Consider the following 12,500-nt stretch of genomic DNA (forward strand, 5'->3'; position numbering starts at 1 on the left):
CTGGAGACTGGCTAGGCCACTCTAGGACCTTGAAATGCTTCTTACGAAGCCACTCCTTCGTTGCCCGGGCGGTGTGTTTGGGATCATTGTCATGCTGAAAGACCCAGGCACGTTTCATCTTCAATGCCCTTGCTGATGGAAGGAGGTTTTCACTCAAAATCTCACGATACATGGCCCCATTTGTTCTTTCCTTTACACGGATCAGTCGTCCTGGTCCCTTTGCAGAAAAACAGCACCAATGCATGATGTTTCCACCCCCATGCTTCACAGTAGGTATGGTGTTCTTTGGATGCAACTCAGCATTCTTTCTCCTCCAAACACGACAAGTCTATTTTGATTTCATCTGACCATATGACATTCTCCCAATCCTCTTCTGGATCATCCAAAAGCTCTCTAGCAAACTTCAGACGGGCCTGGACATGTACTGGCTTAAACAGGGGGCACTGCAGGATTTGAGTCCCTGGCGGCGTAGTGTGTTACTGATGGTAGCCTTTGTTACTTTGGTCCCAGGTCTCTGCAGGTCATTCACTAGGTCCCCCCATGTGGTTCTGGGATTTTTGCTCACCGTTCTTGTGATCATTTTGACCCCACAGGATGAGATCTTGCGTGGAGCCCCAGATCGAGGGAGATTATCAGTGGTCTTGTATGTCTTCCATTTTCTAATAATTGCTCCCACAGTTGATTTCTTCACACCAAGCTGCTTACCTATTGCAGATTCAGTCTTCCCAGCCTGGTGCAGGTCTACAATTTTGTTTCTGGTGTCCTTTGACAGCTCTTTGGTCTTGGCCATAGTGGAGTTTGGAGTGTGACTGTTTGAGGTTGTGGACAGGTGTCTTTTATACTGATAACGAGTTCAGACAGGTGCCATTAATACAGGTAATGAGTGGAGGACAGAGGAGCCTCTTAAAGAAGTTGTTACAGGTCTGTGAGAGACAGAAATCTTGCTTGTTTGTAGGTGACCAAATACTTATTTTACCGAGGAATTTACCAATTAATTCATTAAAAATCCTACAATGTGATTTCCTGGATTCTTTCCCCCCATTCTGTCTCTCATAGTTGAAGTGTACCTATGATGAAAATTACAGGCCTCTCTCATCTTTTTAAGTGGAAGAACTTGCACAATTGGTGGCTGACTAAATACTTTTTTGCCCCACTGTATATATATATATATATATATATATATATATATATATATATATATATATATATACACACACACACACACACACACACACATTGCACATTGGCCAAAAATAGTTCTATTGCACATTTGAGTTTAAAAGCCATGATTTCTTTGGGATAGAAACTGTTTTTTAGGCGGTTTGTCCTGGTTTTCATTGTTCTGTATCTCTTGCCTGATGGCAAAAGCTGGAAGAGACAATGACCGGGGTGTGAAGAGTCTTTTGAAATGTCCATTGCTTTCCTGCGGCATCTGGAGGTGTAAATCTGTTCCGGGTGAGGAGGGGGCAGCCTATTGTTTTCTCTGCTGCCCTAACGACCCTGTGGAGCGCCTTCTGCTCTGAGGATGTGCAGCTGCCGTACCATACCATTATGAACACCCTTGTACTCAAACATGGTGTTCGTTATGGACAGACTATGCTTAGCAAAGAAAGTCCAAGAACAGAGCACCACTTATGCCGCTTTTCCACTACCAACGCAGCTGAGTTGGGCTGAGCCGTGCCGTGCTGAGTTGGGCTGAGTCGAGCTGAGCGGGGCTGTTGGAGTTGCATTTCGACTACAACCACGCTGAACCGTGCTGGCTGGAAGTGGGTGGACACATTGGGTGAAGTTAGCGAAAGTGGGTAGACGTCAAGTGATGTCGTTAGGCGGCGCAAACAGTGACATCAGTGATCTTTTAAGCGGTAGTCTCACGACCCGGATAGTAAACAATAAACATGGAGTCGTTAGTGTTGCTGGTCTTGGTGCTGTGGCTTGTTGTCACCGACAACGCCAGCAGATACTGGCAAGAGCGTATAGATGAGGCGAGGCGCATAAGGCTTCAGAAATTCTCGTAATTCGTAATTATTCTTCTTCCGGGTTTACGGGGTTTACAGATCCCAGCGTGCTCGCGGGGCGTGTGTGGGCATGTGAGGACACTCCTCCTCACCAATCAGTGCACAGGGGAATGTCTCCTCACGCCCCTAGCCCCACTCGGCTCGGTTTGGTTCGCTTCAGCCCCACTCCAAAACCATGCGAGTTTTGGGGGCTGAGCAGGGCTGAAGTGAGCTGAGTCGTGCTGCTCTAAGGTAGTCGAAACGCGAGCTGTGTCGGGCTGAAGTGAGCTGAAGCGAGCTGAAGTGAGCTGAAAAAGGGTAGTGGAAAAGGGCCATTAGGTTCAGATAGGGTAGGCCATTCCTCCCAATCACACCCTTCCAGTTTTCCCAGTCATTGCCCACATAAGTGTTAAAGTCCCCCGGCAGAATGACAGAGTCACACAAAGGGGTGCCTTCCAGCACCCCACCCAAGGCCTCCAAAAACATCGAATACAACCCCGATTCCAAAAAAGTTGGGACAAAGTACAAAATGTAAATAAAAACGGAATGCAATGATGTGGAAGTTTCAAAATTCCATATTTTATTCAGAATAGAACATAGATGACATATCAAATGTTTAAACTGAGAAAATGTATCATTTAAAGAGAAAAATTAGGTGATTTTAAATTTCATGACAACAACACATCTCAAAAAAGTTGGGACAAGGCCATGTTTACCACTGTGAGACATCCCCTTTTCTCTTTACAACAGTCTGTAAACGTCTGGGGACTGAGGAGACAAGTTGCTCAAGTTTAGGGATAGGAATGTTAACCCATTCTTGTCTAATGTAGGATTCTGGTTGCTCAACTGTCTTAGGTCTTTTTTGTCGTATCTTCCGTTTTATGATGCGCCAAATGTTTTCTATGGGTGAAAGATCTGGACTGCAGGCTGGCCAGTTCAGTACCCGGACCCTTCTTCTACGCAGCCATGATGCTGTAATTGATGCAGTATGTGGTTTGGCATTGTCATGTTGGAAAATGCAAGGTCTTCCCTGAAAGAGATGTCATCTGGATGGGAGCATATGTTGCTCTAGAACCTGGATATACCTTTCAGCATTGATGGTGTCTTTCCAGATGTGTAAGCTGCCCATGCCACACGCACTAATGCAACCCCATACCATCAGAGATGCAGGCTTCTGAACTGAGCACTGATAACAACTTGGGTCGTCCTTCTCCTCTTTAGTCCGAATGACATGGCGTCCCTGATTTCCATAAAGAACTTCACATTTTGATTCGTCTGACCACAGAACAGTTTTCCACTTTGCCACAGTCCATTTTAAATGAGCCTTGGCCCAGAGAAGACGTCTGCGCTTCTGGATCATGTTTAGATACAGCTTCTTCTTTGAACTATAGAGTTTTAGCTGGCAATGGCGGATGGCACGGTGAATTGTGTTCACAGATAATGTTCTCTGGAAATATTCCTGAGCCCATTTTGTGATTTCCAATACAGAAGCATGCCTGTATGTGATGCAGTGCCATCTAAGGGCCCGAAGATCACGGGCACCCAGTATGGTTTTTCCGGCCTTGACCCTTACGCACAGAGATTCTTCCAGATTCTCTGAATCTTTTGATGATATTATGCACTGTAGATGATGATATGTTCAAACTCTCTGCAATTTTACACTGTCGAACTCCTTTCTGATATTGCTCCACTATTTGTCGGTGCAGAATTAGGGGGATTGGTGATCCTCTTCCCATCTTTACTTCTGAGAGCCGCTGCCACTCCAAGATGCTCTTTTTATACCCAGTCATGTTAATGACCTATTGCCAATTGACCTAATGAGTTGCAATTTGGTCCTCCAGCTGTTCCTTTTTTGTACCTTTAACTTTTCCATCCTCTTATTGCCCCTGTCCCAACTTTTTTGAGATGTGTTGCTGTCATGAAATTTCAAATGAGCCAATATTTGGCATGAAATTTCAAAATGTCTCACTTTTGACATTTGATATGTTGTCTATGTTCTATTGTGAATACAATATCAGTTTTTGAGATTTGTAAATTATTGCATTCCGTTTTTATTTACAATTTGTACTTTGTCCCAACTTTTTTGGAATCGGGGTTGTACATCCAAACTCATGTTCGGTGCATAAGCACAGACAACAATCAATGCATGTGCCCCAACTTGAAGATTCAGGTAGACAACTCACTCATCCACCAGGGTGAACTCCAACATACTGGCTTCGAACCAAGGGGGCTATGAGAAAATTCACACCTGCTTGCCACCTCTCACTGAGTGTAACTCCAGAATAGAGTCCAGCCTCTCTCCATGAGTTTGGTTCCGGAGCCCGTACCATGCATTGAAGTGAGTCCGACGATATCTAGCCTGTAGCTCTCTACCTCCCACACCAGCTCAGGCACCTCCCCCACCATAGATGTTGCATTCCAAGAGCCAGGTTTTTTTTTTTTAAGTGTAAAAAGCCTGAAAACCCCTGCTGTATAGAAAGTGGATGTTTGTGTATCCTATATATATATATAAAACTTACATAGAAGGGAATGAGACCAGCTGCTTTGTCCTCCTCAATGGCTTTCCTCAGTGCCTCTCCCCTCATGGCAAACTTGCTGTCAGTGGGAAGTTTTTTCATTCTCACACTTCCTATTAGACCTGCTCTCTCAACAGATGAATGAGCCTGTGGGGTGAAGAATATTAAAAATATAACTTTCCAAGCCATTAAAGAATATTCTCCTGACCAGAGTCCCTGACAAAGATGCACACTCATGCAGTGTTATCAAAATCTTCATCAAAATGCTCAAGACTTACTTAAGCATGGGTAATATAGAGAGGGGCGGCACAGCGTTGTAGTGGTTAGCACTGTCGCCTCACAGCAAGAAAGTCCTGGGTTTAAGCCCAGTGGCAGATGGGGGCCTTTCTGTATGGAGTGTCTGCGTGGGTTTTCTTCGGGTGGCCCGGTTTCCCCCACAGCCCAAAGACATGCGGTTAGGTTAACATGGGGCAGCCTTGGGCCAACGTGCCCTTGAGCAAGGCACCTAACCCCAACTGCTCCCCAGGTGCTGTAGCATATCTGCCCACTGCTCTGGGTTTGTGTGCACGCTCATTGCCCACTTGTGTGTGCATGTGTGTGTGTTCACTGCTTCAGATGGGTTAAATGCAGAGGAAATTCATTTCACTGTGCTTGAGTGTACGTGTGAGAAATAAATTACAGACACATTCACAAATAAGAAGTACCAAAATTTACCAAAACAATGAATCAATTTCCTTACGAGTGACAGCTAGAGATTTAGGTCATGGTTTTGGTTCTCCATGTCCCGGATGTAGCCTGTATGAGAAATACGAGTGGTGTATTTCCCAGTAAAACACTCGTTTCCATATAATGTATCTTTATATAGAATTACATCTTAAACCATCCTGGTTAGCCTCTGTGAGGAAAGGGTGTGGTCAGGGCAGAGTTCAATACAAAGGAGGTAAACAAACCACCCAGGAAGTCACCTTCTGGGACATACTGCATAATTCTTTCTGTATATGAATTCAAAGATTCTGACCTGGTTTGATGTATAGGCTACAAGTTTAGACAGGATGTGCACTTCAGTCCACTCAGGATGATCAACTTGAACCCGTTTCACGATCCTGGAGCGAGCGGCAAGAAGCGCTACTAAAGTCGCTTCGCTAGCAGTTCCCTGAAAGAAAAGAGGAAAAAAGCAAGAGAGAGCCAGGAAGTGTTACTTAACATATGAAATCATATATACAAATGGACAGATTGTTGAAACACCACAGCTACATATCAGGTTTATTATTATACCCAGAAACGCTAGCAATGCTAACCATGAAAGGAGAGCCAACAACACAGGGTCGAGTAGCTTGCATTCATTAATTATCATCATTATCACATGAAACGCACACCTGTCTAATACTCTAAATACTAACATACATCATAAAGTCTTGAGTAAGAAGACAGACTTCTTTTAGAAATTTGTATACGACTAAATGGCTGCATTATCCAAAAATGCTAGCCAGGGCATCACATTATCCTGCAAATATCTAAGAGAAATGATACTTATTTAGGAGTTATGTTGACTTTATACAGTCCTAATATAAAGTTTCATGAAAAGATGCTGAAACAATTCCCACGTGAAATTTAGACCCTTCGCATTTTATGTTTCATACATTTTCACATGCGGCTTTTTGTCCCACATGCGACTGACCCCACTCCATATTTTCATTTATTTTTAAATGGTTTATTTTCACATGATTTTTCATTATTTATTTCAAGTTCACATGATTTCTTCATTTTCATGTAAACTTTTCACAATTTTTTTGCACAATTCACTGATGTTTACTTGATTTAAAAAAATATGATTGTGTGATTGTGCTTAACACAATTCATTTATTATTTTTAGCACAATTCATTCATTTATGTAATTTTAACAAGTTATCTACTCATGTGATTCTTTATATGATTTATTCACTTCCACATGTAATTTTTTTTTTTTTTTTTGGGGGGGGGGGGGGGGGGGGGGCTGATAAAATGTGATTTTTTTTTGCACCGGATTTCATAGTGTATTTTTTTGTACGCAATTTATTTTCATGAGTCATTTACTTTCACATGGATTCAATTTTCACGTGACGTGATTTTTTCCCCCCGAATACCCTTTTCACGTGTGCTTTTTCACAATTTATCTTCATTTTTTTGACAATTTTATTGCACCGTTTTTTTTTTTTTTACAATGCATGTTTTCCATGTATATTTATGCATGACTTTTACACAATTCATTTATTTCCACATTTTCCTCACATTTGTTGACTGTCAAATTCGGAGCATAACATTTTGAAATGCACCTTCACAGGTCCCCCCCCACATGATCACATCCTGTTTTACTCACCTTACCACACATGAAAAACAGATGGTCAAATGATCAAATGACAGAAGGGCTGCTACAAAAGCTCTCTTTCTTTAATGAATAATTTATACATTGGGCGGCACGGTGGTGTAGTGGTTAGCGCTGTCGCCTCACAGCAAGAAGGTCCGGGTTCAAGCCCCGTGGCCGGCGAGGGCCTTTCTGTGCGGAGTTTGCATGTTCTCCCCGTGTCCGCGTGGGTTTCCTCCGGGTGCTCCGGTTTCCCCCACAGTCCAAAGACATGCAGGTTAGGTTAACTGGTGACTCTAAATTGACCGTAGGTGTGAATGTGAGTGTGAATGGTTGTCTGCGTCTGTGTCAGCCCTGTGATGACCTGGCGACTTGTCCAGGGTGTACCCCACCTTTCGCCCGTAGTCAGCTGGGATAGGCTCCAGCTTGCCTGCAACCCTGTAGAACAGGATAAAGCAGCTAGAGATAATGAGATGAGAAGCAAAATTCAGATTGATACTTGTTTTACCAAATCTTGTATTTACTATTTTTTATCTTGTAGGAATATTTAATGCTGTATGATTACACATTAAATTTGTTGATATTGGCTAGAATTTTGAGCTTGTTCTTCAAGCCTAATCAAGAATTTGTCATTTCCTGGTATTGATCTTGGGTCAGAAAAGCAAAGACATAACGAAAGCACCAATGAAGAAGGTGTACAGGTTGTTGCCTCCATTATAGACACATGCGCACCACAATTTTCCGTCAGTAATTGGGAAGCTGCATCAATTCAAGCCCCTTTAATACATATTGAATCAGCTGGCTGTGAGCCAGGCCTTTTCTTTGATCCCTCTCTTTAGGCAAAAAGCACGTGCGCGCACACAAAATGAGATGAGCATTGCTTTGTGACACTCCATACAATTACGCAGATATTTCTAAGAAAAGCAAAACCAATCTGACGATGACTTAACTGTCTTTAATCGGAGTATTTTTACTAAAGGTACAATCGAAGATTTGGTTTCATCATGTTCACACATACTGTGAAGCAACATTGTATTGACTCCAGAAAGAATTGGGCTACTTTTGACTTCAGGTGAAACAAAACGTGCAAAAGATAAATAAGTTTATTTAAAAAACAAAAAACCTCACCACACATTATAATGGTGGTTAGACCACAGTCATGTTGAATTCCTGATTCTGACTGATCAGAGGGTGCGGATTAATTTTCTATAACAGCAGCTTGGACAATAGTTCTAGCTGTAATCCAGATCACGGGTTTACATTAATTTAATTTCGGCTTAGAACAGATCATTCACAGTGATATATGGTGGACGTTCCATTGCTGTAGTACAAGAGGAATAAAACACTGTGGGACATGCTATTATTGGAAAATAATCATGGTAAAAGTAAGTCTGCATCACACCATGCTGTTGTGATGCTGCATCTTGGGAGGCTGCATCGCTTCCACCGAGTTTGCTACTCTGTCCTCTTACACAATCTTAGTTTGGAGCGGTGTAATTTCATCCTCATGGAGCTCATCCAATTACTGTACCAGGTTTGAGAAAAGAAGCATCTATCTGTCCAGTTCTTTGTCTCCGCTTTACTCCCTCCCTTACACTTCCACCAGTCCATGCAATGTGATTCAGGTGTGTGCAGTGTGAGTGGTGTTCCTAGTATGATATTTTTCTTGCCAAAATGTTAAAGTTATACAGTGTCTTGCAAAAGTATTCATCGCCCTTGGTGTTTGTCCTGTTTTGTCACATTACAAGCTGGAATTTAAATGGATTTTTAGGAGGTTAGCACCATTTGATTTACACAATATGCCTACCACTTTAAAAGGTGAAAATTGTTGTTTTATTGTGACACAAACAATAATTAAGATGAAAAAAAAAAAACAGAAATCTGGAGTGTGCATAGGTATTCACCCCCCAAAGTCAATATTTTGTAGAGCCACCTTTTGCTGCAATTACAGCTGCAAGTCTCTTGGGGTATGTCTCTATTAGCTTAGCACTTCGAGCCACTGGGGTTTTTGCCATTCCTCAAGGCAAAACTGCTCCAACTCCTTCAAGTTAGATGGGTTGAGTTGGTGTACAGCAATCTTCAAGTTATGCCACAGATTCTCAATTGAATTGAGGCCTGGGCTTTGACTAGGCCATTCCAAGACATTTAACCCCTTTGAACACAAGAAAAAATGCTATGGAACTTCATGTGTACAATTGTACACATTATATCCAAAGGGGTTAAATGTCTCCCTTTAAACCACTCCAGTGTAGCTTTAGCAGCATGTTTAGAGTCATTGTCCTGCTGGAACGTGAACCTTCATCCCAGTCTCAAACCGCTGGCCGACTCAATCAAGTTTTCCTCCAGAATTACCCTGTATTTAGTGCCATCCATCTTTCCTTCAGTCCTGACCAGCTTTCCTGTCCCTGCAGATGAAAAATATCCCCACAGCATGATGCTGCCACCACCATGCTTCACTGTAGGAATGGTGTTCTCAGGGTGTTGGGTTTACACCACACATGGCGTTTCCCATGATGGCCAAAAAGATCAATTTTAATCTCATTTGACCAGAGACTCTTCTTCCATGTGTTTGGGGAGTCTGCCACATGCTGTTGGGAAAACTCCAAACACATTTTCTTATTGTTTTCTTTTTCTGGTCACTCTTCCATAAAGCCCTGCTCTGTGGAGTGTACGGCTTAAAGTGGTCTTATGGACAGATATTCCCATCTCCGCTGTGGATCTTTTCAGTATTATCTTTGGTGTCTTTGTTGCATCTCTGATTTAATGCCCTCCTTGCCCAGTCTCTGAGTTTTGGTGGGTGGCCTTCTCATGTCATATTCTTTCCATTTTGCTGTAATGGATTTAATGGTGCTCCATGGGATATTCAAGGTTTGGGATATTTTTTATAACCGAACCCTGATCCATACTTCTCCACAACTTTGTCTCTGACCTGTTTAGAGTGCTGCTTGGTTCTCATGTTGCTTGCTTAGTAGTGTTGCAGAGTCAGGGTCCTTCCAGAACAGGTTGATTTATACAGACATCATGTGACAGATCATGTGACACTTTGATTGCACACAGGTGGATCTTCTCATCTCATCTCATTATCTCTAGCCGCTTTATCCTTCTACAGGGTCGCAGGCAAGCTGGAGCCTATCCCAGCTGACTACGGGCGAAAGGCGGGGTACACCCTGGACAAGTCGCCAGGTCATCACAGCTCTTATTTTGGGATTTCATACAAAAGGGGGTGAATACCTATGCGCACTCCAGATTTCTGGTTTGTTGGGTTTTTTTTCATCTTAATTGTTGTTTTATTGTGACACAAACAATAATTTGCACTTTTAAAGTGGTAGGCATGTTGTGTGAATCAAATGGTGCTAACCCTCCAAAAATCCATTTTACTGTAATTCCAGCTTCTAATGCGACAAAACACCAAAGGGGATGAATACTTTTGCAAGACACTGTATGTCCTGTTGAAAAAAAGTGAGCCTTGCTTATCGATTGGGTGATGAGTTACAGTAATGTAGGACGGAACTTTATGGCCTCCGAGATGATTTTAGTTGTATTTTATTGGGGGCCAAGCAGCAAAGCTGCGAAGGCACCCATAGTGATTCTATTGTTTCTTATTATTATTATTATTATTATTATTATTATTATTATTATTATTATTATTCAGTCCACTTCCGCCTCTGCAAGTCTATGGCAGCCCATAGAACCGTCTGGTAAAAAGTTGTGAAATTTGGCACACTGATTCTAGACACTCTCAACATTCCTCTCACCAAATTTCAGGCCTCTACCTCAAACCCGTTAGCGCCACCAACAGGTCAAATTCCCAGGTACATTTCTGCTTGTAACTTTTGAACCGTTGGGCTGATTTTCAAAAACTTGGTATCCCTGGAATCCTTGGGCCAAGACGAATCCAACGCACCCCATGACGTCATTTCCCGCCCATATATTTTTCCCGCCATTTTGAATTTTGTGAAAATCAATTAAAATGTTTCAACTCCCTCAATTTTTTACCAATTTCTCCCAAACTTGGAAGATAGCATAATTGGACCAACCTGCACAAAAGTTATACCCGGTGATTTGAATTTCACAAGCGTTTGGCCGTGGCAGCCAATCAAACTTGGCTGCAAAGATGCGAAACAGGAAGTGTGCTCATTTCTCGGCCACCCTTTGGCGTATCTTAACGAAACTTGGTGCCTTTATGCAGCACCCCTCCCGAAAGGGCCCCAAAAAATTTGGAACAAATTGGCTGCTAGGGGGCGCTATAACTAGGAAAAATGTCTTTTGGCTCATATCTCATGACTCGTTTTGGCTAGAAACAAAATTCCACTATGGCAGGAATCCTTGGCTCAAGACGAATCCATCGCACCCTATGACGTCATATTCTGCCTTGAGGATTTTCCGCCATTTTGAATTTTGTTAAAATCAGTGAAATTCTATGGCAACGCATAGAACCGTCTGACTAGAGGTTTTTAAACTTGGCACACTGATTCTAGGCTGCCTCAAGGATCTTGTCACCAAATTTCAACTCAGCACCTCAAACTCTCTAGCGCCACCAACAGGTCAAAGTTGCAAGTACACTTCTGCTTGTTACTTTTGAACCATACGTCTGATCATCAAAATCTTAGTATCGCTGGAATACTTGGGTCACCACGAATCCAGGGGCCCTGTCTCGTCATATTCCACCCAGGAGATTTTCCGCGATTTTGAATTATGTGAAAATCAATTAAAATGCTTCTCCTCCCACAATTTTTGAAGAATTTCTCCCAAACTTGGTACATGGCAACTGGGGACTAAGCTGCACAAGAAACATACCCGGTTTTTAGAATTTCTTAAGCGTTTGGCCGTGGCAGCCAATCAAATTTGGCTGGCAGATGCAAGACAGGAAGTGTGCTCATTTCTCGGCGAACCTTTGGCGTATCTTAACGAAACTTGGTGGCTTTATGCAACACCCCTCCCCAAAGGGCAGCAAAAAATTTGGAACAAATTGGCTGCTAGGGGGCGCTATAACTAGGAAAAATGTCTTTTGGCTCATATCTCATGATGCGTTTTGCCTAGAAACAAAATTCCACTATGTCAGGAATCCTTGGCTCAAGCCGAATCCATCGCACCCTATGACGTCATATTCTGCCTTGAGGATTTTCCACCATTTTGAATTTTGTTAAAATCAATGAAATTCTATGGCAATGCATAGAACCGTCTGACTAGAGGTTTTTAAACTTGGCACACTGATTCTAGGCTGCCTCAAGGATCTTGTCACCAAATTTCAACTCAGCACCTCAAACTCTCTAGCGCCACCAACAGGTCAAAATTGCAGGTACATTTCTGCTTGTTACTTTTGAACCATACGTCTGATCATCAAATTCTTAGTGTGGCTGGAATGCTTGGGTCAAAAGGAATCCAATGGGCCCTGTCTCCTCATATTCCACCCAGTAGATTTTCCGCCATTTTGAATTATGTGAAAATCAATTAAAATGCTTCTCCTCCCTCAATTTTTTGACCAATTTCTCCCAAACTTGGTAGATGGCACCTGGGGACTAAGCTGCATAAAATACTTACCCGCTTTTTAGAATTTCCTAAGCGTTTGGCCGTGGCAGCCAATCAAATTTGGATGGCAGATGCAAAACAGGAAGTGTGCTCATTTCTCAGCCACCCTTTGGCGTATCT

At 42.6% G+C, this 12,500-nt stretch overlaps 1 protein-coding gene across 1 annotated transcript in view; it reads right to left on the reverse strand.

Annotated features, from left to right (window-relative positions):
• Positions 1–12,500, reverse strand: part of ddc (dopa decarboxylase) — an 84,409-nt gene that overhangs the window by 40,565 nt on the left and 31,344 nt on the right. Inside the window, exons 5-6 of the mRNA XM_060920391.1 lie at positions 5,529–5,663; positions 4,514–4,657 (exon numbers count right to left, since the gene is read on the reverse strand). Coding sequence (XP_060776374.1) covers positions 4,514–4,657; positions 5,529–5,663 — 279 coding nt within the window. The remainder of the gene's footprint in view (positions 1–4,513; positions 4,658–5,528; positions 5,664–12,500) is intronic.

The sequence above is a fragment of the Neoarius graeffei genome, chromosome 5 (assembly GCF_027579695.1).
Source record: "Neoarius graeffei isolate fNeoGra1 chromosome 5, fNeoGra1.pri, whole genome shotgun sequence".
Classification (NCBI taxonomy): Eukaryota; Metazoa; Chordata; class Actinopteri; order Siluriformes; family Ariidae; genus Neoarius; species Neoarius graeffei.